This window comes from Tyto alba, unplaced genomic scaffold, assembly GCF_018691265.1.
Source record: "Tyto alba isolate M040663 unplaced genomic scaffold, T.alba_DEE_v4.0 Super-Scaffold_13, whole genome shotgun sequence".
NCBI classification, from domain to species: domain Eukaryota; kingdom Metazoa; phylum Chordata; class Aves; order Strigiformes; family Tytonidae; genus Tyto; species Tyto alba.
This window is the reverse complement of record NW_024881275.1, coordinates 690,113-714,110: the sequence shown is the minus strand read 5'-3', so window position 1 is coordinate 714,110 and position 23,998 is coordinate 690,113. Positions and strand designations below refer to the sequence as shown.

Sequence of the window (23,998 nt, the reverse complement as noted above, 5' to 3'; positions counted from 1 at the left end):
CAGCGCCCCCCCCTCCCCGTTCCGGTCCAGCTCTGCGCCATGATTGGCCCGCTGGGGCGCCCCGGCCGGAAGCGGGCGCCGCGGCGGGGAGATTTGAACCGCAACGGCCGCGCCGTGAGGCGAGCGCCCAGCCTGGTGAGTGCTGCCCGCCGGCCCCTTGCTGGGGCGAGTTGTCCAGTTCCCTGAGGCGGCAGCCTGCTGCTGTGTCCTCCCGAGGCGGGGGGAAAAACGACTGTCCTGGGTTTGAGTGAGTGGTGGGGCTTCTTGGTAGCAGGGGACGGGGCTGAGCCAGGGAAGAAGGGAGTGGTGGGGGAAAGGTGTTCTCAGGATGTGGCAATGCGTCTCGCTGTCCTATTCTTTTAGGTGTTTTTAGTGTCTGCAATAAATGTGTGTTCTTTTTTTCCTTCCCCTAGCGAGCCTGCCTTCTGGTCATGACCGTAATGGGAGATTTCCTTCTCCTGGTCGTATCTTGAACCCCAAGCGTGGCTCATTTGTCCCTTCTCATTGCCAGAGGAGAAGGGGGGGTGAGTGTCTGTGTGGTGTTTTGCTGCCGACCAGGCTCTAACCATGACGACGGCCCCTGCCCCGAAGGGGAAACCATCTCGGAGGGCCTTACTGCTGCCTCTGCAAAGCTAGCCACCCGCCCTGGCTGCAAGGCATTAGTGAGGAGCCCCGGAAAGGTGCTTGAGTTCCATGCCCTTGGCCCCACGGGCGCTTAGAATTTAGTGAATTTACTGCTCATCCAGTGAATTTACTGCTAGGTGTGCAGCGCTTGGTGGTGGCAGCAGGTCACCCCCGTCCCCGCTGCAGCAAGCTGGCTTTCTCTTTGTACGAGTCTTCTCAGAGTGGAAAAAAAGCATGAACGCTGGCAATGCTTTCTTCTTCAGGCACTGAAAAGAATTACAAAATCCCTGTTCCTCTCAGAATGGCTGTGGGTGACTATGAGGAAATTCTCAATTACTATGAATTACGTGAAACGATTGGGACAGGTAGGCTTAATCTGGGAATGCAAATACGTGTGCAATATGTCTGACCACTTTATTCATCTGGGTGTTGGTTAACTGTTGCAGTAGAATTCACAGGTCATGTTTCAAGTGTGTATTTTTGGGGGCAGATCTCTAAAAATGTAATGGGAAGTTGGTAGTGGCGATCGCTTTTTGCTCTAATGAGGACACTGCACACTGCATGCTAAATACTTCAGTGTCACTGTGAGATTATAGACAATAAAGCATATAATCACACTGAGCTTTAAACATCTGTTTTTCACATTCTAGGAGGGTTTGCAAAGGTAAAACTTGCGCGACATCTTCTCACTGGTGAAAAAGTTGCAATAAAAATCATGGACAAACTTGCTCTAGGGGTAAGCCAAAAGATACTTAAAAGTTGGTAGTGTTTTCTGCTGTTTTTGTGGAGTTCTCAGGAACACAGGCCTGTGACATGTTGGAATGCTGCCTGCTTGCCCAGTTGGCTGTTGATAGATGCTGTAGACTTGAAAGAATTTTAACAGAAGACCACAAATCTTGTGCCCTCTTGTGGAGAGGGCAACATTCTAGAGTTGTAAAATTCAGGAAGTTAAAAGTTATTACAGTAACTCAAGCAGAATGCTGTTGAGAGTACTAGCTATTTTACATCTGCCCCTCTGGGTTTTGCTGATCAATGTGCCAGAATTGAAGGGGAGTAATGGTAGAGCTGTTGCTGGATTGAATTTGAGCAGCTGAATTGTATGCTGTTGTATATATGCTGTGAAATTTTGTGTTGCACAATAGTCTGATGCTTACTGTGATGTACAGGCTGTCAAAGTAGTTGGCAATTTCATAGCTTGCTGTTGTGGTCTCTCAGGATGACCTGCCTCGTGTTAAAATAGAAATTGATGCCATGAAGACCTTCAGTCACCAGCATATTTGCCGGTTGTATCATGTGATAGAGACATCCAAGAAAGTATTCATGGTCTTAGAGGTAAGAAAAGTGTTTCTGCCATGACGAGGTTCCTGGTTTTAGCTGTAGCAGGAGATGATGATGGAGTTCAAATGAAACAATTCCTAAAAAGTTACTTCAGTGATGAGCATGTTCAAGATACTTTAAACATGAAGCTGGTAATACGTTCTGTCTTCTTGTAAAAGCTGCTCTTCACTGTTTACAATAAGTTAAGTAACTTTATTTCCTACCTTGTGCTTCAGATTTATTTTAAAATAGCACAAGAAGGACAGGATAGGTGGGACCCTGGAACTCCCATGCCCACACCCTGGCCAGTTTGTGTCACCTGTGACATTAATGTGATGTATCTGCTGTGGTAGGTCAGGCAAAAGTCCAACTTCTCAGCTGGTTTGGTCTGCTGAAGTGTTGACCCAGGGCACACCTGGGGGCACATGGGTGGTACCATGATAAAGCTGAGGGAATGGAAGTGTGCCCTCTAGTTCTTGTCCAGTGCTCTCGTTTAGATTTCATTACTGTATTCTAAATGTATTCTTTTTTTTTCCTATCTTCGTGCAGTACTGTCCTGGAGGAGAGCTGCTTGATTACATCATTTCTAAAGACCGCCTTTCAGAAGAGGAAGCTCGTGTATTTTTTCGGCAGATTGTTTCAGCAATTGCTTATGTTCACAGTCAGGGATATGCCCACAGGGATCTCAAACCAGTAAGCCTAAATAGTAGTCAGATTTGCATAAATAATAATGAACCCTCATTTTTATTTCTCCATTAGGAGCTGGAGTAAGTTATGCGTTCTCCATTTTCTTGTGCTTAGAGCTCTTTATCTAACACCTTCTGAAAGAGCATTGTTTCAACTTGCTACTACATTCTTCAGCTGAGCTGGATGTGGCTGTATCTGCGGAAAGGGCTTCTCTGGAAGAGAAACAGAACCATATGCTCCAACTGGGAGCGGAGCAGAGACATGGATCTGACCTTGAATGTTGCTTAAGCATTTTCCTATCCCCATTATTCCAGTTTGTACCTGGAGAGAGTCTTTACGGTGCCTCTCTGTTGTGCAAACTGTTCTGTTTTCATGCTCAAAGGAAAAGTAACACCAACAGTTTAGATAAGCAATGGCTAGACAAAGGGTATAGGGGGAGATGCATGCTACTGGATCCATCCCATGGTTTTTGCAGAGTTTTAGCATAGGTTTAGGGAATGGAAGACTTGAGCTCATTTGTCCTTGAAAGGGTTAGAAATTTGCATTTTTAGAAGTGCTGACATCTCTGAAAAAAGTAAATTCTTAGTGCGCAAATATTTTCCTAGACAGCTCATGAAACCTTTGTCTCCAAAGAACTCCCCAAAGAAAGCATTGTATGTACCTTATGGAAGGAGTTGGGTTGTAGCTGGTGAGCTGACGGATTCATAGGATCATGTGATAACTTGGATGGGAAGTGACTTCTAGAGGCTTCTGCTTGAGCCTCCCGCTCAAAGCAGTGTCAGACCAAGCTTTATCCAGTCACATCTTTGACCTCCCCCAAGGATGAGGCAGCACAATCTCTCTGGGCAACCTGTTCAGCTCTTCGCTGTCCTTATGCAGGGAAAGACTTTTCCTTATTTCCAGTCTGAACTTCACTTGTTGCCTGTTTGCCACTATCCCACCACACACTGCTGTGAAGAGACTAGCTCTGTCTTCATGCCCTCCTTGTAGTTATTAAAAGGCTTCCATGAGGTCTCCACTGAAGCTTTCTTGTTTACAGTCTGAACGAATCTCTCTCCCTCAGCCTCTCCTCGCTGAGCAAGTGCTCCAGCCCCTTGAGCATACTCGTGGCCATTCACTGGGCTTCAGTCTGGTGTCACTCCTGTGCCAGGGGGTGGGCAGAAACTAGGTGCACTATTCTAGCTGTGCTGAACAGAGGACTAGAGTAACTTCCCCGAGTCTACTAGCTGTGCTCCTTTCAGTGGTGTCCATGATACTGCTGGCTGCCTTTTCTGCCAGAGCAGACTGCTAGCTCACTCTTTCAACCACCAGCTCTCCCCCAGGCCCTTCTCAGCACATAGGAGCTAGTATTCACCATCTGGAATAGGGGATATATTCATTAGCAACCAGTCAAAAGCTCTCCAGACGATAACTACTGATCAAAAGCTCCCCAGAGCCAGATAAATTCTAGCTGCTGATGGCAAGAAGAAATAAGGTGAAAGAAAACGTGGTTCTTTGGATACTTAGGTTATAAAAGCACTCACTACTACTTTCTATTTTACCAGGAAAATTTGCTGATTGACGAGGAACATAATTTGAAGCTGATAGACTTTGGACTCTGTGCAAAGCCAAAGGTAATACTACCAGTTTCTTTCAGAGTAGAGCTAACTTAACTACTTCATGTGCATAAAAAAATGCATGTTTGACATCAGAGTGCAATGCAGAGGCTTGCCCAAAGACCCTAAATTCAAGTCGTTTGCACAGTCGTCATCCAATCACTAATTACTTGGTAGGGCCTTAACTGTGTGAGAGCAGTTAACTGCATGCTATGACCAGATTGTTAGATTGTTTTCTTCTCTCCCACTTAATCTTTTACCGCAATCTAAGGCAGAGATCATCTTCTATGTATAGCATATGCTATCACATGTAAAGGCCTATAATATAAAACTTGTGTTGGTGTGCATTTTTCCCTAATAAGTTTCAATGGTGTATGTCTTTTTTTCAAAAAAATTGTATGTATGTGGATATTGTGGATTGAATCAGTTTATTCCAGTTACATTTACAAATCCTCTGGTTCCATACGCTTGTAGTGATTTGTTTACTGAGTTTAAAATTTGTTTCTACGTGTCCTTTCCATTTGTCAGCTGAATACACGAGGTGGGTGCTGTTAAACAATTTAGTGAGAAGATCTTACTGATCCAAAAACCTGTCCTCAGATCATTGTACTTGACTCAGGTTAAAGCATCTTGCAGGCAGTCAAGACTATCAGACCATCATCTTGGTGTACTGTCATCTTATTCTGATCTTAGAACAAAGCCCAGGCAAAGTAAGAACATGGTTTTAATGAGGACGTATTTTTAGTAATTAAGTTTTGCATTAAATATTGGTATAAATAACCAGCCAGCCGCATGCCCAGTAGCTCTTGGATCACTTCCTCTCAAGTTCCATCTCTCTTCTCCATGCAGCTGCAAAGGAAATTATTCTTATCAGAGGATGAGCCGTGGAGAAGCCTGATAGGATAATAGATGAATGAGCAGCTTGGGACCTGATAGGATACTCACAGTCTTAGACAGTTTTTGCCTGGTGAAGCCATATATTACACCAAAGCAAAGTATAAGGTGAATGTAAGTGCATATCAGAGGAAAATGAAGCCTCTGAGGCCTCTAATACGTCACTGCTAGAAGAATTAAGCTGTGTTAAAGCCAATGTTTCTGTGTGATCAGTTTTCTGTGTTATTCTAGGGTGGCCTTGATTATCATCTGAGCACATGTTGTGGAAGCCCAGCTTATGCAGCACCGGAGCTGATTCAGGGCAAAGCATATATTGGCTCAGAGGTATGTTGAACAGTTTTGGCTGGTTGTTGTGGTGTTTTTTTTTTTTTTGTTTTGTTTTTGTTTTGTTTTGTTTTTTTCCACTGTGTATTTAAAGGTGGTGAGGTTCAGATATGCTCACTTGGTTTCTCTCTCAAATACTGCTGGGTAGCATTGCCCAGGTAGTTTTCAGAAGTTGTGTGCCCAGCCTCAACAGCCATAGCCTGGAAAAGCATGTTGTGCTCTTGGCCACAGATCATGTAGCCGCCTAATTTGTCTCTGACTAATCCTCTGCTATTTCCATTTGTTGCTCCATATTTTAGTGTCCTACAAAAAAGCAACTTGCACTCCTTCCTTCTATCGCACAGTCTCTCAAGCAGAGATTTGTTCTGTTGATTATCCAACTCTTGCTGCAAATTTTTGTGAAGTCTGTGTCTTGTATGCTTTACCAAGTTTGTCCTTAGCTTGAAATTCCTGTATGAAAACTTGGTATCTTTGTACTGAGCAGTGTAATAAAATTTGAGAGAAGAAAAAACTTGGAAACAGTTTATCCAGCTTTGATTCCATGTCTAGAACATTAGGTCCTGCTACTTGTCTTTGTCAATCAATCCAAAATGCTGTAATTGTGATCCCCTCAAACCTCATAAATTGATGTACTGTTGAATGGAATCAGTCTTTTTTTTCTTTTACTTACCTTTGCACCAGTGTCCTTCGTCTCTAATTCCTTTTTTTTTTTTGTGTGTGTGTGTGTGTTTTGTTTTTCCCATGACGTCCAGTGCTTTTCAAGCCTCCTTTTTCATTATGTTCTAAGTGGGAATTACGGTATGAAGCATGTGGGCCTTCTCATGCCTATACAAACAGAGAAGCAGTACAGCTTTAAAGTTGATTGTAACTGTGCTGACAGCTGTTGTAATCAGTAATATGTTACCGTACAAAATCCCTTGTGATGAGTTTGATTTCATTTTTTGCCAGTGAAATCCTTGTAGATTGAAGGTAATGCAGCAATTTGGTGACCTAAGGAGAGGATATTGGTTTTACTAGTGCTCTAGCTTGAGTGAATTGAAAATTGAATTTGGGTTGTGTGCTTTCGCTTGGAATATTAGAGTTCTGTCCAGAATTAAGGAACCTACTTTTCATGAGTTGTATGTGTGCTTTGCCAAAGGGAGACAATATTACCTAAGACATTTTAGATAGATGAGGTTCATAAACTTCCACTCACTTTGATCTTTTAGGCGGATATTTGGAGCATGGGAGTACTGCTGTATGCTCTGCTGTGTGGCTTTCTCCCCTTTGATGATGACAATGTCATGGTGGTCTACAAGAAGATAATGGTAGGTATTGATGATCCTAGAATACACTAGGAACAGACATTGCTAAGCATTATGAGACCTTTGCTCTTCTGATGGCAGAACCTGTTGAGCTGTGCCTAGGACAAAAAGGCATATCTGCTGAATTTTGTTACACTTTGCTACTTTTTCCATCAATATTTTGTGGATTTGTTTCCATCTTTGATCGACTTTCGCAGTATTCTAATGTGGTTCTATAATATGGTAAGAAATTGAGTTTCAAGATGTGAGAAACAAGCCTATATTATATATATATATAAAAAAAAGGTTTTATTGGGGACAAAGTCAGTGGAGCAAAGAATACAGCGCTGGGTGCAATGGTACACCCTCTGGAGCCAAAGGGGCTGCTTTTTATTGTATAAAAGGTTACATATTCATCTACCCTAATACATATGCATCACTACTCCAAGGATAGGGAGGGAATATTACAATTAGTTCTGAGAAATCATTAACATATCCCCCCACCCCAAATTCCTCCTGTTGCGCTTGCGCAGTGCTCCCTGGTGGTCGTGGGCAGGGGTCTGCAGGTGAAGGCCCGTAGTCTTCTTCACAGTGTTCGCTAGCTGACCCTTCCTTCTGCGCCAACTCAGTCCTGTGGTCACGTACATCTTGTCCTTCAGGTCTGGGCTAATTTGCAGCTCCTTTGTCTTTCTGGCTCAGTGGTTTCCTCTCATATCTCAGGGACAAGAGATACCAGGGATGGCCTGTCCTGTTCTTTCTTATTCCATTGCAAAGGAGTTATCATCCTTTGATATGGACCATCTGGTGAGCATCCCAAGGAGGGGGGTGGGGTGGGGTGTTGGTTTAGTGTTTCCTCAGATCAATTCCCCCCTTTTCCCAGTAGTAAATTCTTTTACTTTTCTTAAAATTTGGATCGTTGTGCTAATAATAGCTTTAGCCTAACTCAATAAAAGTAATTGTTTAATTACTTTTAGCGAAAGCAAAATTCTGTTATTTATCACAAGGAGAAGAATTTTCTTGCTGGTGAGCTGGATTTTTGTATCTGAGCCTTTATCTGGATTCTCCCTGTACTGTATGAAATAGAACTGCAAATATGTCATTTAATTTACCAACAATAAAGTTCTTAAATGTTAGCTATTCTCATGTCTAGGAAAAACAGGATTCTGTTTCTGCTATTATGCTCTCTTCCTCCAAATGAGGAAGAAATATAAAACACCATAATCAACAGAAAAAGTTAAATAAATAGTAATAGAATTCAGTAATTGGTTCTATTACCCTGTAAAGTCTTCCTGATGCAGCTAAACAGCTGCTGTTCCACATCATACACACACCTCTACCAACTACTTCTAAGCTGCCATAAAATTTATGTTGATAAAGCTTCCAGTAAGTGAGCGAGGTGAGCAGTAGCTGTGTTGGGTAAGGGCTTTGTCTTCCTCTGCCTCTTTCTCCTTACCTCACCCAGTCTGATATGTCTGAAAAAAAAAAACCCCAAAACTTCTCAAGAGTGTACAAGAACTACTATGGTAGGAAGCAACTGACAGCTGATATATCCAGGGAGTGTTTTTGCAGTGCATAACAAACAGAGCTCCTGCAAAGTGCAGGGTTAGTTCATCAAATAACATAGCTTTTTAGTCTGGAATTGGAATGGACTTGAGTACCTTGACAGAAGGAAGATCTGTATGAAGCTCAGTTTGAGTTGTAAAGAACTTAAAGGAAGTAATGGCTAACTCCTCCAGAGATTGTGTAAAGGTGCTAATATTCAGCTGAGTCACTGTTAAGATGATATCAACTTCCTACTTGCATTATCATAGAATATCTCAAGTTGGAAGGGACCCATAAGGATCATTAAATCCAACTCCCTGCTCCTTACAGGACTACTTAAACCCAAACCATATGACCAAGAGCATTGTCCAGATGATGTTAGCAAGTGTTTGCAATTTCTCAGTAAAATCACTATAAAGGGGAATCAACTAGGTTGTCAATCAGCCTTGAGCTACCTTTCCCTCTCTGCTTGTGGTGTGAATGTTGCTGTCTACCCATAAGGTTAGGATACCTTGAGAACTTGTCCATTTATAAGCATACTTTTGTAGGACGACAGAAAATCCTTTATTGTGATCATGCCAAGATGCAGAACCTGTTAAGTGATCTTAACTGCTTGAGGCATTAATTCTCTTAAACATGTCAGTAGTTGAAATGTGAACATAGCGCTTAGATATGGAACAGCTCTTAAGATCAACAAAGATGATTTCTGCATATAGTTGTCTTAACATGCACAGGAACTAGAACCTGAGTTGTTTGAACTGACAGAATGTTAGTCAGTGAAACTTTAAGTGAACTGAGGTCATCAAGTTTTAAAACTTAGTCTGGGTGTAATCAAAAATTGATAATGTCACAGGTCTTAAGATGCAGGCTTGCTATTTCCACTCTGAATTTGTTTTAATTTTATGTGGTTATGATGTGGAAATTGCTTGAAATGAGGACACTTATGCACTACTGTGGAATTTAATTTTACACATTATAGATCCTGAAATTTATTGTAGTGTCAACTCAGAACTATTGTTCCAAGTCAATGTAATAATCTGCTGCTTGAATCTAATTAGGATTGTATGACTTACATGTAGTGTTTCTTTCCCTGGAATGTTCCACATCTCTTCATCTGGGAATACTTGAATAAATACCTTTACTTTTTGAATGAAAAATCAATCATGTGACTTCTGAAAAAACACCCAACATGTTTTTGGTGTGATCTAATGCATCTGGTTGCTATTGTAAGCTATTTACCTTCCAGCATTGTCCTTAGTCAAGTAGATGCTAATTTTGTTTTTTCTTGTCTCACGTTCTGTAGCAATATATTAGAAACAACATGCAGACTACATGTGTTACTTGGCTTGGCTTTGTGTCAGAGCAAAGCTGCATTGTATAATGGCTTACAAACTATTTATAAATAGCTCATTAGTAGTGTCTGTAAAGATGCAACTTAAATTCTTTAACCTGTGATGTCAAAGAAATGCATACTCTGTTTAAGAATGTGTATTGCATATACAACCAGTTGTTTTGTTATGCAGGCATTTCTTTGTAGAAAACTGCCATGGCAAATTGATAGTTGTGTTATTTCACAATGGCTGTTAACTGATTTTTATTTATTTTTTTCTCCATTTTCACTGAGAAGTAAATGATTCTTGATGGTGAATTCAGCTTGTTTTTTAGCTACCGTTGTACCTCAAATCTGGAAGCCATTTTCAATTTTATTCTAATCCAGAATTAAAAAAAGAACAGTAAATAATTTGATTGCAACTTATCTGTTAGATCTGTGACCTTTTTCCTGTATGTAGTATGAGCTGAGATTGAAACTTTAGCATTAGATGTAACCTATTCAAAAAAAGAGCTACATGTTGAGACTGGTTTACTGTCTGAAAAATAGTGATTTCAATGAATATTCACATTTCAAAGTATCAGATATTCATGTTTTAACATGTTTGCAGTTCTGAAACTTCAGTATCAAACTGATGAAACAATACTGTAGATAAGGAGCAGGTTAACTGTGAAAGTGGACAGAGATGGAAATGTCACACAAGCCAAGTGGGTACAAACTGCAACTGATAATTCAAACATAGTATCTTCCTTACTAATACAGCTGGGTTTTAGTACTGCCATTAAATTTATTCAAGTCATTCTTAAAGCTAAGTTTGCATGTTCCTGCTGTTCTTCCTTTTTGACTGAATACAGATGCCATTATCTTCCAGGTAATTTAGCAGTTCCTTTTTTGCTAGCTGAGGTTCATTCTAAATCCTCTTCTTTTCTGCAGAGAGGAAAATACAGTATTCCAGAGTGGCTCTCTCCTAGCAGTACGCTTCTACTTAAACAAATGCTACAGGTAAAGGTATTGCTTCTATTCAACAGGTCTATAAAATACTACTGTGTAGCTCATTACATTACATTGATGAAATACTTAAAAACAAACAAACAAAAAGCAAAACAAAACAAAAAGAAACAGAACAGAACAAAAACAAAACAAAAACAAACAAACAAACAAAAAACAAAAAAAAAATCAACAACCCCAAGAAGTTTAATTCTTCCAAATTTTTGAAGAAAATACTAATATTGCCTTCTGCAGAAAATTATTTGAGAAGAATGTCTGGGTCTATAAATATTTAAAGTCTAAATGATTAAACAAAATTTTTGAGCATACTGCATTTGGTTGGTTTTAATTGTGCTATATAAATAAGAGCTGTTTTATAAATGAAGCTAAACATACTGAATGTGTGTTTGAGCTACATCTAACCAATCTAGCCAATGCTAAATATTCTTGGAACATTTACTGTAACTGTAGGATCTATCACTACTCTTCACAACTTAGGTGTTTGACCTTCCTTTTGGTAAAGCTATAAACCAATTTTGGTTTCCATTTGAGCTTCTAAACACCTTAAAATTCTGAGTAGAAGACAAACGGTTTCTTCAGTTCCTCTCAATGATTTAAGCATCAGCTTCATTTTTATTGCCCACTAGGTGGACCCAAAGAAGCGGATTACAGTTAAGCATCTATTAAGTCACCCTTGGCTCATGCAGGGTTATTCTGATGCTGTTCAGTGGCAAAGCAAATACCCAGTAAGTACACTTGTCAGATGAATACTAAAGTATTTAATGTAATCTACTGGCTTACTACTGTCCTCACAGTATGGAGGCTTGAAGATATTTCTCCCAAGATGAACTTCAAGATGGCCACAGTTCTTTTTTGATTCTTGCTGTCAAAATGTTATTACTTTCTCTCGATTCCTCTTGAGGAGGAATTTCATATATGTTTTCATTGTATTCTGCAACTGATTCTTAATTTGCAAAATTACTGACTTCTCATTAAAATGTGGAGTATTTCTGCATATGAATGTCCAGTTGATTCTTGAGGCTGCTTGGTCAATACTTTGTTTAAGGTGCAAAAGGCAGATATTCTGGAGAGCATGCTAGACATGATTATGGTTTATCTTGTATCTAGTCCTCACTGAAAATTGCAAGTTACAATAAAATTTTTACCTCACTGAAAGTACGTTTGTCATGTTTATCTATCTTGTTTTACTTCTGTGAGAGACTAAGGTAGTATGGAGAGGGAAAAAAAAAAAATTCCAGCTGTCAGTAGTAAGTCCTGAGGAGAAGTTCCTGCACGTTTGCAGCCAGTGCTGCAAACAGTGGCCACCGGGTGCCACTGTTCTGCTAAAGAACAGATTGACTCTGCTTGCTGCATCAGCTCTAAGTGCCTCTAGAGAAGATGTGCATTTCTGATAGCTTTGAATATTTATGGAGAGATGGAAGCGTGGCTTCCATTCTAGTAAAAATCTCATCTGCTGTCAGGCTTTCTTATTTGAATTCACAACCTCTCACCAAGGAGGGGCCAGACTGTAAAGTTGTTGAAGTTGCATGACTTTTTCAGTCTGTTCCCTACAATATTTAGCTGCAATGCTGACGACTTAAAATACAAGGTCTAAAATCATGGTTGATTGTTGACTCAGCCCACTGGGTTTCACGACAGTGTCACAGTCAGATATGGATTGTGAGACAATTTGAAAGACTTGTGCTTCAATGTTCATCATGTTCTTGCAGCTGGGACATCTTGATGAAGACTGCATAACAGAGCTTTCTGTGTTTCATAAACAGAGCAAGGAGAGTATACTGGAATTAATATCAGAGGTAAGAAGTATATAGCAGTAATTTACAGTAATTAAACACAGTAATACAGTAAATAATCTTACTGTATTAACAGACTAATGCTTCCTTATTCTCAAGTATGAAATTTTTAATACCTTTCAGATTTAAGGAGCCCCTGCAGAACTCCAGAATCTAGCTGTAGCTTGTAACTACAGTTCTGAAGTGCAAATTTAATTTTTTCCTTTTCCTTCTTTAGTTGTGCTTATGATGTTTCCTAAACCTTACTGTTATTTCCCACCATGGTAAAATCCTTCTGAAACTCTTAAACTCAAAATAGACTTACAGAAATTTATAGTTGAACAACAGATGCCATTTTCTGTGTTAAATCTTTGCTTTGAAATGGTTCAGTAAGTAAGGGGGAGGGGGAAGGGGGTAAGAAGAGAAAAATATCAGAGCATCACCCAGACAGACTAAAAAATACATTTTTTGGACTTACTCACTTTTTTTAAAAAAACCTGAATAGTACATTTAGTCACTTTTGAATACAAATGACAGAAGTTGAACTGACTACTTCTTGAAGAATTGTACAAATGCTAGCAATGATATTGCAAGCTGTACAGGAGACTTAAAACATGATGCGTACTCCAGCTTTAACCCAAATCAGAAAATTCTCCATTGAAATTTAATTTTTTGCTTCTTTGTACATGGTAGCAGTGACATAGTTCTTTGCTTTGGGAAAAGTGTTAGGTTTTTCATGTAATTGTAGTAGAAACAGACTTCTAGAATGTGTGTGATACTTCAGAGGGATCCATGGAGTTAATGCTTCTTGTTCTTTAGTTATAGGAAATACTCTGAATAATCTGTCTACACGAAAGAAAAGTCCTTCCAAATAGATTTGTGGCATTTGCATAGTCCTTTACTGGAGGACTTCTAATCCCTTATAACTAGTTCAAACTAATTGTACTATGCTGAAAACCTGTCAAGCATTTTACCTGTGTTCCTCACACAGGTGGTGTTGCTGAAAATCATACAAAAAGTGGGTGCCACTTGTGGGAGAAGAATGGGGGTGGACTTCCACAAAAATTGACACTCTGGTTGAAATATTGGCTAAACTGAATAAAAGCTTTGCCATTCACTTCAGTAGATACATTCTGGGCCCAGCATTAGTGCTCACACTTGTGAGTGTACTGCAAACTAACTTGCAGAGAACAACAGCCATAGTCTGTTTCTTGACCTCAAACACATAATGTGAATCAACTGAAGTCTGAAATTATACTTAGGTGATCAAACATTTGGGATGAACAACAGGTAGAAAAACTTGCAGAAACAGAAATTCTCAGGAGGCTGAGCTTGTTTTGTACTTACCGTGTTTCCAAAGGAAAGATTAAAATACTTTTTCTTTTTTTTCCTAGTGGAAATATGACCAAACATCAGCAACATATCTCTTGCTTCAATCCAAGAAGGCTCGTGGCAAGCGTGTTCGCTTAAGGGCTCCATGTCTAACAGAGCATGCCAGTACAAAACAATCAGCAGGCCTCGAGGTAAGATTTTGAATTCAACAGGACAACATACCTATTAAAATGCTGCTCTGCATTAACAAAGCTCTGCCTGGGAAAACAGGCTGGTGCCCTAAGCATCAGTAAGACAGCACATGTGCAGTCAGCCGAAGTCTTGGTCATTAACCAGTTCAGTTTCCTCATGAACATGTTTTAGCAAGCTGGGATGCTTCTATGAATTGACATTACTGGAATAACTATCTGAGAGGACAAGGTGCTTCATCAGTACTGCACAGAACCTTCCTTTGGTTACTTATGGAAATAGACTAAAATTGCCCACTGTCTGGCCTATCTGATCATTCCAGATTTTCCTCTGTGTTACCTGACTTACTGCTGCACTCTTTCATGTTGGCCTCTAAATACTTTTGTACCTTACTAGTTGCATTTAATGTGGCTTAGTAAGGGAAGTCTTCTGAATCATCCTGGCATGTCATCTGCGCAGCCTACTTTGAGGTGACATGCACACTATGTGAGCTGATGGTCAAAGCAGAGACCTGTTCCTTCCTCATCCATTTCCTTTTAGAACACAATCCCAGAGAGGATTCTGTTTATTTTGAGTAAAGGAATTGTGTGTTTTTCAGATGAATTGGATTCTCAAGTGGCTTTGTGTATCTTATGGTAATTTCTGTTCCTGTGGTTTGGTATGAAAATGCCAATAGGGCACTTCAGAACTTGGCTAAAGTTGTTAAACTGCTTGCAATATAACATATAATATGCAGCTATATGTGATGTCGGTGATACTAGTCTGTGTTTGAGAAACTCAAAAGCATTTGGGAAAACTGCAGACTTCCTATTAGCTGTTCCACCTTGAACTGTAGACATCTGTGCAAAACAGTTAACTAGCTATCTGAATGAGCCATTCTCTGTGTAGAGAAAAGCACTTAGAATAAATACTTTCTTATGTATCTGATTCAATTGCATGTAAATAATTTCATTTCACTCATACAACTGCTTTGAAACGCAGATGAGAATTCTAAGATTACCAGTGCTGCATAACAGATCATGAATCCTAAGTATGGCTGAATATGCATAACATGATTTCCATGATCATGGTGGGTTAGTCTTCTACACTCAGATGGTTTTAAGGTGGAGGTCCTCCAGGTTCAGTAGCGCTGGTACTGTGAAGTTACTTCATCTCTCATCATGTCCTAGGTAAATTGATCTGGCTAATGCTATTTAACATATGCGTTATGCCTTCACAGGTGATTGTGAAAATCATGTCTACACAACACAGCAATCCATCAGTCCTTCTACAGCACTCAGGGCACATTAAAGTTACCGGCATGTAGATGCTGTGAGTGAATATCAACTGAATTTCCTGAAATGCCCAACTAGCAAAGTTCTCTAGCTAGAGCTGATCTAATGTGAAGACAACTATGCAAACAGAACCTTTAACTTAGGCAGTTTCTGCATTTGGTGTCACAAGCATGTACATAATACTTGTTTCAAGCAGTTTGATGTAGAAAGATATTCCAAAAAAATTCACCATGGCATAAATTTTGTCTGGAAAGTGGTAGCCGAGGAATCCTATTCAGGCATTCATATTGTAATGGAATGTGATTTCAACTACAATATCAGGCTGTTAGCTTCTTGGCTGTAGCAAGCAGCCCTCTGGTAAGCACTTTTTAGTGAGTCATCGTGGTAGGTCTGGTGGCATACCAGGAAGCTCTGCTTCTGTTCCGGTAGTAATGAGAGGTCTGATCATTGCATATCCTTGGTCATAGGTCAAGAAAAGTTTGCTTGCCAGCAGAACATAGCTTCCTAAAATGGTGTCCATTCCAGCTGATGACTGATAAAAAAATTATATGCAATTTCACTGAAGTGGTATGAAACAAGTCCCTGGGAAGAGTTTCCTGAAAATAACAAAAGGTGTTAGAAACTAAGGATTTTGTGATATACATCTGATTTGTATGTGTTGTAAGCCATGAAGGTTAGCAATCTTGGCTGAAGTTATGAATCTTGTGATTTAATAAATGACAGCTTTTTGGGGGCTAGCAATTAGATGAAGGGTTCTGAATGCTAGTTCAAGTACTGTTACAGAGTCCATAATCATGTTTTGGACCTAATGTGTTTACCTCTGTCCAGCCACCGTTCAGACTTTACTGCATTATTTTCTTGGGTTCTTTCCAGCTTATTCTTTGGCTTTTGGAAAAAAATCTTGTGGTCTGAGTCTTGAAATCAAAGGTAGGTATGTTTTTGTGAGTTGCTTCTGTTCTTGACGCAGGTCATGAAAGATGATTTGGTAATGGTGCTTTGAGAATAATTTCACATCTGCTTTTGATACAAATGACAAATCCACAATGACAATATTATAAAACTTAGGTCACCAGCATGGGAACTTCTACTAGCTGTTAGCCATAATTAGGAACTTAGAAAGAAATAAGATTTAGATTTTAATGACAGTTTTCTGATGAAATCTTCCTTTTAATTGTGCAGTGGAATCTCAACTGAATTTTTCTTTTCAGTCTGAAAAAACTATGATACATGAAGATATGCCAGACTGCAGTAAAGTGCCGCATGCATCTGGATCCATGGAATTTTCTGATGCAGCTTCACTGTTTGAAGAATCTCCATTACAAGATTTTACTCTAAACACTCGCAGAACAAAGCAGGTGTTTGAAGAATAAATACTAGTTCCTTTTTAAAAAAAATGTATATACACTATTCTTAATACAAAAAAATCTTATTCTCATTTTACATAAAACTTAGTACATGTTTAAATGTTTGGTGGAACCTGGCTGAGGAGAGTTGCAATCTGACTAAAGAAATGTTTTAAATATATAGCTAAATATAAATTATGGCTTTCTCTAGCTGTAGGTCATGATTCATTTGATGAGAACTTGAGCTTTGACATTTGATTTGCATAAAAGCAGCATCTAGGGAATGAGTAAATGAGGCAATGAGGATTTTAAAACTGATGGGAAAACAATAAGGTACAGCAAACAAGACCTCAGAGGTAGGGTAGAACTGGACAAGTCTTTGAAGAAGTTCAGCCTGTCTGTATTGGACAAGAAAATCCAATGAAACAATTAAAATGATGCAATTAAATCAAATGAAAAAATCTTAGCTGTGTTTTGATGAGCTGGTGGGTAATAGTCTTAAGTGTGCAAGCTGAAGAATTTGGAAAAGTAGATAAAGAAATGGCAAATGACTTGGAATGTTTATTAGCAAGTTGTAGAGGGAAGCAGAAGTATTGAAGAGGTTTTCACTGTTTTGCTCAATAAGCAAGCGTTGTATGGTATTCTTAACCTGCTTCAATTTTAGAATTTCCGTGTCTGTAACATTCCTGAATGTGATCAGAATACAGCAAAGGATCTCTTTTTTTTTGTTACATCTCTCGCAGCATTCAAGGCATGATGCTCAACTGGATGATACTGAATTCACACTGTCAACTCCAGTGACAAGAAAAGTGGCTTCAAAGAAACATGAAAACAAAGAGAATCTTGATAGAGACTCAGCTTTAAGAAATGAAATGTGCTTTGCGCTACCTGCTCCAAAGATTCCTTTTGGGAGGAGTGAGGTCGAGAATCAAGTAGAAACCACACCCTTCCAGACACCTGCCTCCAAAGGTGCGTTGAATGTAACCAAGGACAACTTCACATGCACACGGTGGTTAGGAATTACTGTAACTTCAAATATGAGCACAATACTTGTGTATCTAACACTTCTGTTTCTGGAAGACGTAACTTTCTTTGCCATGTTCACCAGCCTGGCGGTTCTAGTACATCTGGTAAGGTGCTGCAAGAAGTTTAACCAAGCATCAGGGCACGTTACTTATATGTTAATCACAGAAGTCATTGCTGCTTCCAGTATCACACGTGCATGCCTTTCAGCACACACTGACACGGAGCCAAGTTTTACTGTTCCTAAAACTCACATCTGGTTCCACTTTTCTGTGAAGGTTGAGAACACAATTTCCTCAACACTGTTTTTTCTTTGTTATTACCTTGAGTGAAAATAAAGGTATACTTCTAGTCAAATCTGCTTTTATTGCTTCTAAGAGAAATATTTTTGATTTCTCATGGTAGCATATCAGCATTTTCACAGTAACAGTCCAGTGTGGCAGCGAAAATACTTCTGTTAACAATGTATAGATCTTACAGTTATGTGATAGACCACAGAAATCTGTCTAAATTATGTCAGCTTTTCAGAGTTACCAGAAATTTCCATCCTCAGCCTGTCTAGTCCATTTTTATGAAAAATGATGGCTCTTGTATGTATATTACCATTCACTTCAACCGTTAATGTAAAAGTTTTGGTGCTGATACTGTAAATGCTAACTCTGTCCTTCAAATGACAAGGACTCCTTACAATAATAGACTTCTCTGTTCCAGATGCTAAGGAACATTGTTCAGAAACGGTAAGTCTTTGCAGGTTGATTCAAGTTATAAGGGATCTTGGACATACTGCTGTTCAGTGACATCCTTTGTAAAGGGCTTAAGGAAGTGCAATTCAAGTTTATATAAGTTTGATTTTTGTTTTAAGGTTGTGTGAGGTAGCTTGTGAAGCTTGACCTGATGGTAGGTTTAAAAAGCAAAAGTAGGTACTCCTTCTGAAATGGGAAATGCAGAAATGCTGTTTTAGCTCGCTTTAGTGATAAATTTCTGAGGATTAAACAACTGAAAGCTAATTCGTTCTTTCATTGAAAGATCTTTGGTTCAGGAGAGTTAGTATTGCTACTTTCTCAGCAGTAGAAGAGTGGAAGTATCCACTGGAAGTGTTGAGAACATAGCTGTCTGGGGCCAGGTGCAATTCTGTAGAGAGCTGAAACTTTGAACATTGAAGCTGGGCTTAATTACAACAACTCATTTGCTGACTATTTCACTTGGTGTTTGCTTCTGCACATTCAAAACCATCATCTACAGAACTCTGTCAATGTGTGGGTAGTAGAACTTTTTAGGCTGTTATGTAGTGTGCAGTAAACATGTCCGTATAAACTCAGACCCTTCATATAAAGGTAATGGCTTGGTGAAGAACACAACTATTCGACACAATGAATTGCTCGGTATTTATTCTGGGACCAGTGGCAGAGCAACAAAGCAATTCTAATTTTCCTTTCCAAATTTCTAATATTGAACTGCATTGGTCGTTCTAAGGCTTGACTTGTAGACCCCTAAGGAAATAAGTTTCAGTTTTCTTTCTAGAGTAGGGGTAGTATTGTTATTATATCAAAAACATATTTATCATTCTGAATATTCAGACCTGAGATAGAAAGGGGGGGCTCATTTTATAAATAAATTAGTAATCATGAGAAATCCTCACTGAAGAAAATAAAATCCTTTATGCAAAAACATACCTGCTTTGGTTTGGATGCTTTCTTTCAGAGAGCCAGTTCACTACAGTCACACCAATTAAGAAACCCACAAACCCAACAGACACAGATGAATTGACAGCAGCCGAGGTTCTTCCAGAAAGAAGGTAAATGTCCAGTTATTTGTGTATGCTTTTTATTTAGAGCAGGACTACCGTAATCCACGTACTGTCTAGGAAGCCTTTGTACAACAGCAAGCTGTTATTTCCATTCTCTTGGTAAAAACCTTCCTAAGACCTCTTTCTACACTCACTAGAAAACAGTGAAGGCAGAGAAAAATTGTAAAACTATGTAACTCAATTATCTTTTGCATATATTCCTATTTTCCGTAATGTAAGTTCACTCTTAGTCCAGTTTCCCGGTGGGCTGCAGTTTCTATGTACTTCTCTGGGTTTAAATCTCAACTGACTTGCAGACATAAACTCTCATAATACATTGCACCTGCTTTGGTCTTCTTCATTCTGTCAGGTCTGGCAATATTTTAGTGACGTACTTGAAATAACCGATTTCTAAAGACTGAGGAAAAATAACTTTAATTTGTTCATGTACCAGATATCATTCAGTGGACTTAGATCTCAACGTAGCTCATGTGGATAGCAGCCAAAAGAAAAGAAAAGCCAAAATATTTGGAAGTCTTGAAAGAGGCCTAGATAAAGTGATCACAATGCTTACGCCAAACAAGAAGAAACGGTCCAGTAGGGATTGCCCAAGGAAACTTAAGGTATGGCTGCCAGAAAAATCTTACATGAAAAGAAGTATAATTAGTGAAAATATCCAGTACCTTTAGAAATGGTCTTGTGAAAACTTCTGTGATCTGACTTGCCTGCATCCTAGAGTGAAGTACAACTGCTCTTACCGAATCTGTTAACGCGATAACGTCCCAGTTATCGCAAAGAGATGTCATGTTAGTCTGGGCTCAGGCGAGTCACCAACAGACTGAGGGAGGAGTTCGCCATTGCTTTTTGTATCCCATCTAAACCAAATGTGACAGAAGCAGGATGGGTTTAAAGGAGTCCTAGCTGAAACTTTTTAATCATGATATTTGTATGGAGATACTGCTAGGTCTCCAACTTAAAAAAAAAAAAAAAGAAAAAATTTATAACATTCCTGGATTAGGCTTCTGTACTCCAGGAGTGATAGGTCTGTTCCAAGATAGTCTTTAGACGTCAAGAGAAACTGAGATTAAACGTAAAGCCTAAATAACTACACCTTATGTGAAAGAATTTCTGACACTGCCAAATGTAATTTTGATTTTTAAAGTTTTGATGTCACTGCACCTGAGCCGGTTGACTACTTATTCTTCTTTAAGTAGTCATAGAAAAAGCAGTTCCTCAGTTAATGCATTGCACAGAGCACTTTAAAATTAGTTTAATAAACTGTACCTACCAAAGTTGACTCATGAGGTTAATATTAGCTTATTAGAATACACATCAAATGGTACTGGCATAATACTAGTATAGCGAACAGAATTGTACATGTCACTTAAAAGAAACTAACATACTTCAAAAGTTATACAAGGAGGAGTTTATACTTGGATCTGTAGATGATGTGTTTGAAAAACATGGTTAACATGGAAGGCGAGGCTGTTAGTGAGGCGTGACCACTCTGCAGGAGTAAGCGATGTACGCCCCAGCTGAGGGGCTCCAGGGGCTGCGGCGGTGAGGGCTGGCTGTCGGTGAAAGGCCCACGTTGTGTTTTGCAGTCTGTGTAAGTGGAGTTCAGCTCACGTATTCCAGTTGGGAGCTTTTCCAAGAGGCAGTTGCCAGAGGCAATGTCAGTCTTCCAAGTGCAGGACGTATGTCGGGCTACAAACCTGAGCAACTCATTGGACAGGAGTCCAGACTGTGCAAATTATTCACAGCCACTGAAAACAAAAGCTAGATCTTCTGTCTCTAAAAGGTTTCATCCTTCTGCATCAGTTTGTCCATAGTATGTGCAAAATTACTGATGCATGTCTGGGGACACTGGGGTACAACAGGTGAAGATAGAACTTTATTTCACTGTGTTATAGCAGTTACGGCAGGAAATTGCACACGGTTTTGAACTGAATAAGCGCTGTAAGAACCAGTGTTTTACTCTGACTTTGCATCCTCAACCTATGTTCATTTCTCATCTTACTTGACAACCTTGTCTTCTCTCATCTGGTTCTGTGATTTCAGAAGCTAGATAGAGCATTTGTGGCGTCTTACAGTTGGCATACCTCTTCTCTTGTTACATATGGGTGTCTGAAAGCTGTGCTAGAAGTCACTTATTGGACAAGTCTGTTACATGAGGTATTAGATGTGATACAAACTCCCTATCACAGTAAATTTGTTAGTAGTAAGTTACCTTTTTTTCTTCAAACATGGTGACACTGTAGTCCTAGAAAAGCCGTTTCTGTTGCTTGTGATGGAAGCTAGGCCACACGCTCCTGGCTGCAGGGAGCTCGGTGCAGTCGGGTCCCTGCCTTTGGTAGCCCTCGACAGCAGTCGCCTCGGGCTGTGCACAAGATCTCCAGTAGCCTCTGTGCTGCCCTGGCCCATCGCCGCTGCTTTGGGCTTTGTGTTGGATTATAGCTCGGACGTGCTTCGATATTACGTGTCCAGCAGTTGTTGTTCCCTGTTCCTGTTGCTGCTACAATGTCTTAATTATGATAATACTGGGAAGCTGAAGCATTTTTCACTATGGTTAGCTGTTGTGAAGCTTTCTTTGTGAAAACTTCGTAATGTCTTCAGTTTTAGGAGAAATTTTTGTTTTTCTTGACTCTTTTTTTAATGAGCTAACTACTTTTAGGCAAACTATAATGTTACCACCACTCAGCTACTGAATCCAGGCCAGCTGTTGAATGAAATTATCACTGTTCTTTCAAAGAAGCATGTGGAATATGTTCAGAATGGGTAAGTGTAAAATATGATGAATTCAACTTGTATTTATCTAAATAGTAAGTACTCTGATCCTTGATAAAATAAAGTTTTTAAACTTAATTTCTCAGCCCCCATGGTAAAATACAGCAGTTGTATAAAAAGTGTACAGAGCATGTAATGTATGTGTGCAATAAAACTTGTCCACACAATGCAAAACAATGTTGAGTGAGCTCTAATAGAGCTCTTTGACTGACAGATATTAACCAAATAGTGAGGTAGCTCTTAGAGTCTGATGTGAATTTTGTCTCTCTTGTAAAATTGTAAATACAAAAGGTTTGTTAGGGTACAGTCACATGACCAAGTAGGACAATTTGGGGAGATAATGAGGGAATAACCCCAATTCCTGGCAGTTAAGACATTAGCATTTAGACAAGAGATCAGTATATGTTACAAGCTGCACAGAATCCACACACCTTTGTGTCAATTATTTTAATGTGTAGGATTTGTATTTTAATTTGCAAGATTTACTAGCTAGACTAAGGTACTGGGTGTAGGATTGGTTCCTAGTTCTGACCAAAGCTTAATGTCTGTTTTATAATTTCCCAGTGCATGAAAGAAATGTGCTCACTTATGAATATGCATCTCTTAAAGTTCTCGAATATTTAAATGGTAGGCATTGTAGTACGTCAGATTATACTTCAACCTCTGATGCCTTTCCAAGGTCAGAATTTGGAAGGATACTGAATTGCACAGAAACACCTTCTCCAATTGCAATGATTTAACCTTCCCATTCAGATTTTCCACTTTTCTCACCAGGCTGAGCCGTCAGGTACCTCTTAGCAGCAGTCTCTTGTCTCCGTCATTCCAGGTCTGCACTGTGAGAATGGGGGTCTGTGGCTAGCAGCGGTTCCTGTGCCTGGGCAGGGCCTTGGTGCTACCTGGTGGTACTTAGACATAGCGATAGTGTTCTGGGACTAAACTATTCAAAGGTCTCAGTTCAGTAAAATTTAGGTTGTTTCCCAGTATTCTGGATAGCAGTATGATAATTTCTGTAACGTGTTCTTATTAATTCAACATTGCATTGCAAAACAAACACTAAACAGTTCAGTGATTATTCTGGTTTTCCTTTGTTTTGTAGTTATGTCCTGAAATGTCAAACACGGTCAGATTTTGGCAAAGTAACTATGGAGTTTGAGTTAGAAGTGTGTCAACTCAGTAAATCTGAAGTAGTGGGTATCCGGCGACAGCGGCTTAAAGGTGATGCCTGGGTCTACAAGAGACTGGTGGAAGACATCTTATCTGGCTGCCGAGTGTGACTGGCTGATGCATGTGCCAAGAGAGCAGTAGTCAGGCCTTAATCATAATGTTTTAGAAAGGTGTGTTCAGAAATTGTCACGTCCTCAGCTGTATTTGAAAAATCTGTCACCTTCTTTCAGTTTTTAACTGTCCCTCTTTGTACATGTGCTTCATCCTGTATGTTTTCTTTAATATCGAGTTCTTAATAAATGCTCTGCAACTGCAGCTCTTCTGAAATGGAATTCTGTAAACCATTCCCCCTCTTGCATATTTTTCACGTATGTGGGTTAAAAAAGTATTGGTGTTTGTATGCTGAAGCGTATTTTGGTATGTCTTCAGTTATCAAGTATGTGTGGTACAGGAATAGTCATTTGCATAATTCTCTTCTTGTCTCTGCTTAAGCAGGATTTATTGAGATCATTAACTAAGTCACAGCTGTGGTTCCCAGAGTTACACTACATGCCCAGTGTTGTACAAAATAGGACTGTCTTCAATAAATGTGAAGTCAAGAGCGCCAGGATTTAAACTGTGATCCCATATAAAACATTACTGTAGCTCATCACTAAGCCTCAGTAATGCTTAACAAGTGTATGTACTTTCTGATGCTCTTGTGTTAAGTGATCATCAGATCTTG

At 39.5% G+C, this 23,998-nt stretch overlaps 1 protein-coding gene across 5 annotated transcripts; it reads left to right on the top strand.

Annotated features, from left to right (window-relative positions):
• Nucleotides 1-61: 61 nt before the first annotated feature.
• Nucleotides 62-23,589, top strand: MELK (maternal embryonic leucine zipper kinase). 5 transcript variants are annotated; one of them, XM_032981933.2, is made up of 19 exons: nucleotides 62-135; nucleotides 414-524; nucleotides 888-989; nucleotides 1,275-1,360; nucleotides 1,840-1,956; nucleotides 2,491-2,634; nucleotides 4,173-4,241; nucleotides 5,349-5,441; nucleotides 6,650-6,748; nucleotides 10,530-10,598; nucleotides 11,231-11,329; nucleotides 12,314-12,400; nucleotides 13,771-13,899; nucleotides 16,380-16,526; nucleotides 17,258-17,483; nucleotides 19,239-19,332; nucleotides 19,778-19,946; nucleotides 21,998-22,101; nucleotides 23,207-23,589. In XM_032981933.2, the coding sequence occupies exons 3-19, from the start codon at nucleotides 926-928 to the stop codon at nucleotides 23,382-23,384; spliced, it is 1,974 nt and encodes a 657-aa protein (XP_032837824.2). In that variant the 5' UTR covers nucleotides 62-135; nucleotides 414-524; nucleotides 888-925; the 3' UTR covers nucleotides 23,385-23,589. The 5 variants fall into 5 exon arrangements, with proteins under 5 accessions (XP_032837824.2, XP_032837826.2, XP_032837825.2 ...); XM_032981934.2 differs by lacking the exon at nucleotides 62-135 and adding an exon at nucleotides 146-247; XM_032981935.2 differs by lacking the exon at nucleotides 414-524 and having other exon boundaries at nucleotides 81-135.
• The last annotated feature ends 409 nt before the right edge of the window (nucleotides 23,590-23,998 follow it).

Coding starts and splice junctions, on each gene's coding strand:
- MELK (XM_042788153.1), top strand. CDS start 386: ATGTGTGTTCTTTTTTTCCTTCCCCTAGCGAGCCTGCCTTCTGGTCAT. Junction 4,242..5,348: donor GACTCTGTGCAAAGCCAAAG/GTAATACTACCA, acceptor GTGTTATTCTAG/GGTGGCCTTGATTATCATCT. Junction 12,401..13,770: donor TACTGGAATTAATATCAGAG/GTAAGAAGTATA, acceptor TTTTTTTCCTAG/TGGAAATATGACCAAACATC.